Below are 1,544 nucleotides of genomic sequence, written 5' to 3' on the forward strand. Positions count from 1 at the left end.
CTACATTGATGACACCTTGGTGAAAGCCCTCTCTTCTGACGATATGGATGAACTATATAGGATCTAAGATGAGTGCATTTACCTTAGATTCACTTAAGAACATGAAGACAACGGCCACCTTCCTTTCTTCGATGTACTGGTGTCGACTGCTGAGAGCAAATTTCATACCGATTTCTACACAAGTTCCAAAAAACTTTGATTAAAAGGTGGCAGTATACTGTATGTCCCATTAGGTACAAGACCTCCATCATCTAAGCATACGTTTTGGCGCGCCCTCTCCCATTGTTCTTCCTGGATGGAGACCCACAAGGAGCTAGATGGGATTACCCAATTCCTTGTGAACAACATCTACTTCAACATGCAGGTCAACCTAGAGGTCAAACATGTAATGGATAATTACTATGAAACTGAGGCCAGAAGCGAAAGCATAACTTCAAAAGGTAACCTGTACATCAAAAGTATTAGGCAGAAACAGCATCAGCAAGATTAGAAGGAAATGGAGGATATCATAAAAAAAGACATAACGCCCATTCGAGAGGACACGGAGATAAACATGGATAAATTTACTATCAGACCACGAGGACAAGATCGCTCATCAGCCGTGGATGTTGTAACCATTCTATTGGGATGGCAACGATGATAATACCGAAATGTCTATCTTGCCATTTATAACAGGGAGCCAACTCCTGTTGCACATCAAGAACGTCGAATGTGGGGACATCAACAAAAATGTCAAGATTAACGGCTGTGCCTCGGATGTACTGAGCTGGAAAAGTCAAATCTCATTATGACTCAGGAGAGGTTCCTCCTCTCCTCCTGCCATAAAAACGTCACCCAAGGCCTCGCCAACATCGAGATGGACGACAACGATCTGCACCTCACCAGCTTGTCTGTGACTGAGACTCTCCCAGCAAACTCTTCATCCAATCAACAAGCAGCTCAGTACTCTATGGACCTGTGATCTTAGCAGCAGGATAGTTTACCTGACGTCTGGCCCTCTGCAGCACTAGAGGCCTTGCCCGGATCTTCTTAGAACCTGGCTAACTCTGACAACTGTGAGTATAGAAGCAGCCTGATTATGACGGATCCACTCCAGGCGAGTACATCAGACAGTGGGAGAACAGCTCCGTCCCTGATTTAGTATGGCCTCCTCTTGCAAGGATTAATCATTGAATAGTGCCTGACTTGATGATCCTACCGAACTGTATGAATAAAGTCAGCCCTGCCTAGTTCCATTCACTTCTTACCTAAATATAGAACTAAACACCTAATACTCTCTTGTAATGTGTATCACCCAAAGTCACTTATAACTTTTTGTTATTGATAGTCTACTTTTAGTAAATTTTCTTGCAAAATTAAAGATTTTTTACTATGCATTTGCTCACCCCCTACCGATGACCAACATAATAGTGGCATGCCGTACTGATGAAAGAAGAAAAATCTGAGCAATTGAGATGCTCAACAACAAGATGAATGTCTCTTAGGCAGCTATAATTTTCAACGAAAGTTATTATTATTATTATTATTATTATTATTATTATTAT

General features: G+C 41.6%; 1 protein-coding gene across 1 annotated transcript in view; it reads right to left on the minus strand.

Moving 5' to 3' along the window:
* Window positions 1-1,029: 1,029 nt before the first annotated feature.
* The window catches only part of LOC137640820 (uncharacterized), a 7,013-nt gene continuing 6,498 nt past the window's right edge, over window positions 1,030-1,544 (minus strand). The window contains exon 6 of the mRNA XM_068373290.1: window positions 1,030-1,053. Within this exon, the coding sequence (XP_068229391.1) occupies window positions 1,030-1,053 (24 nt within the window). The remainder of the gene's footprint in view (window positions 1,054-1,544) is intronic.

This window comes from Palaemon carinicauda, chromosome 1, assembly GCF_036898095.1.
Source record: "Palaemon carinicauda isolate YSFRI2023 chromosome 1, ASM3689809v2, whole genome shotgun sequence".
Classification (NCBI taxonomy): domain Eukaryota; kingdom Metazoa; phylum Arthropoda; class Malacostraca; order Decapoda; family Palaemonidae; genus Palaemon; species Palaemon carinicauda.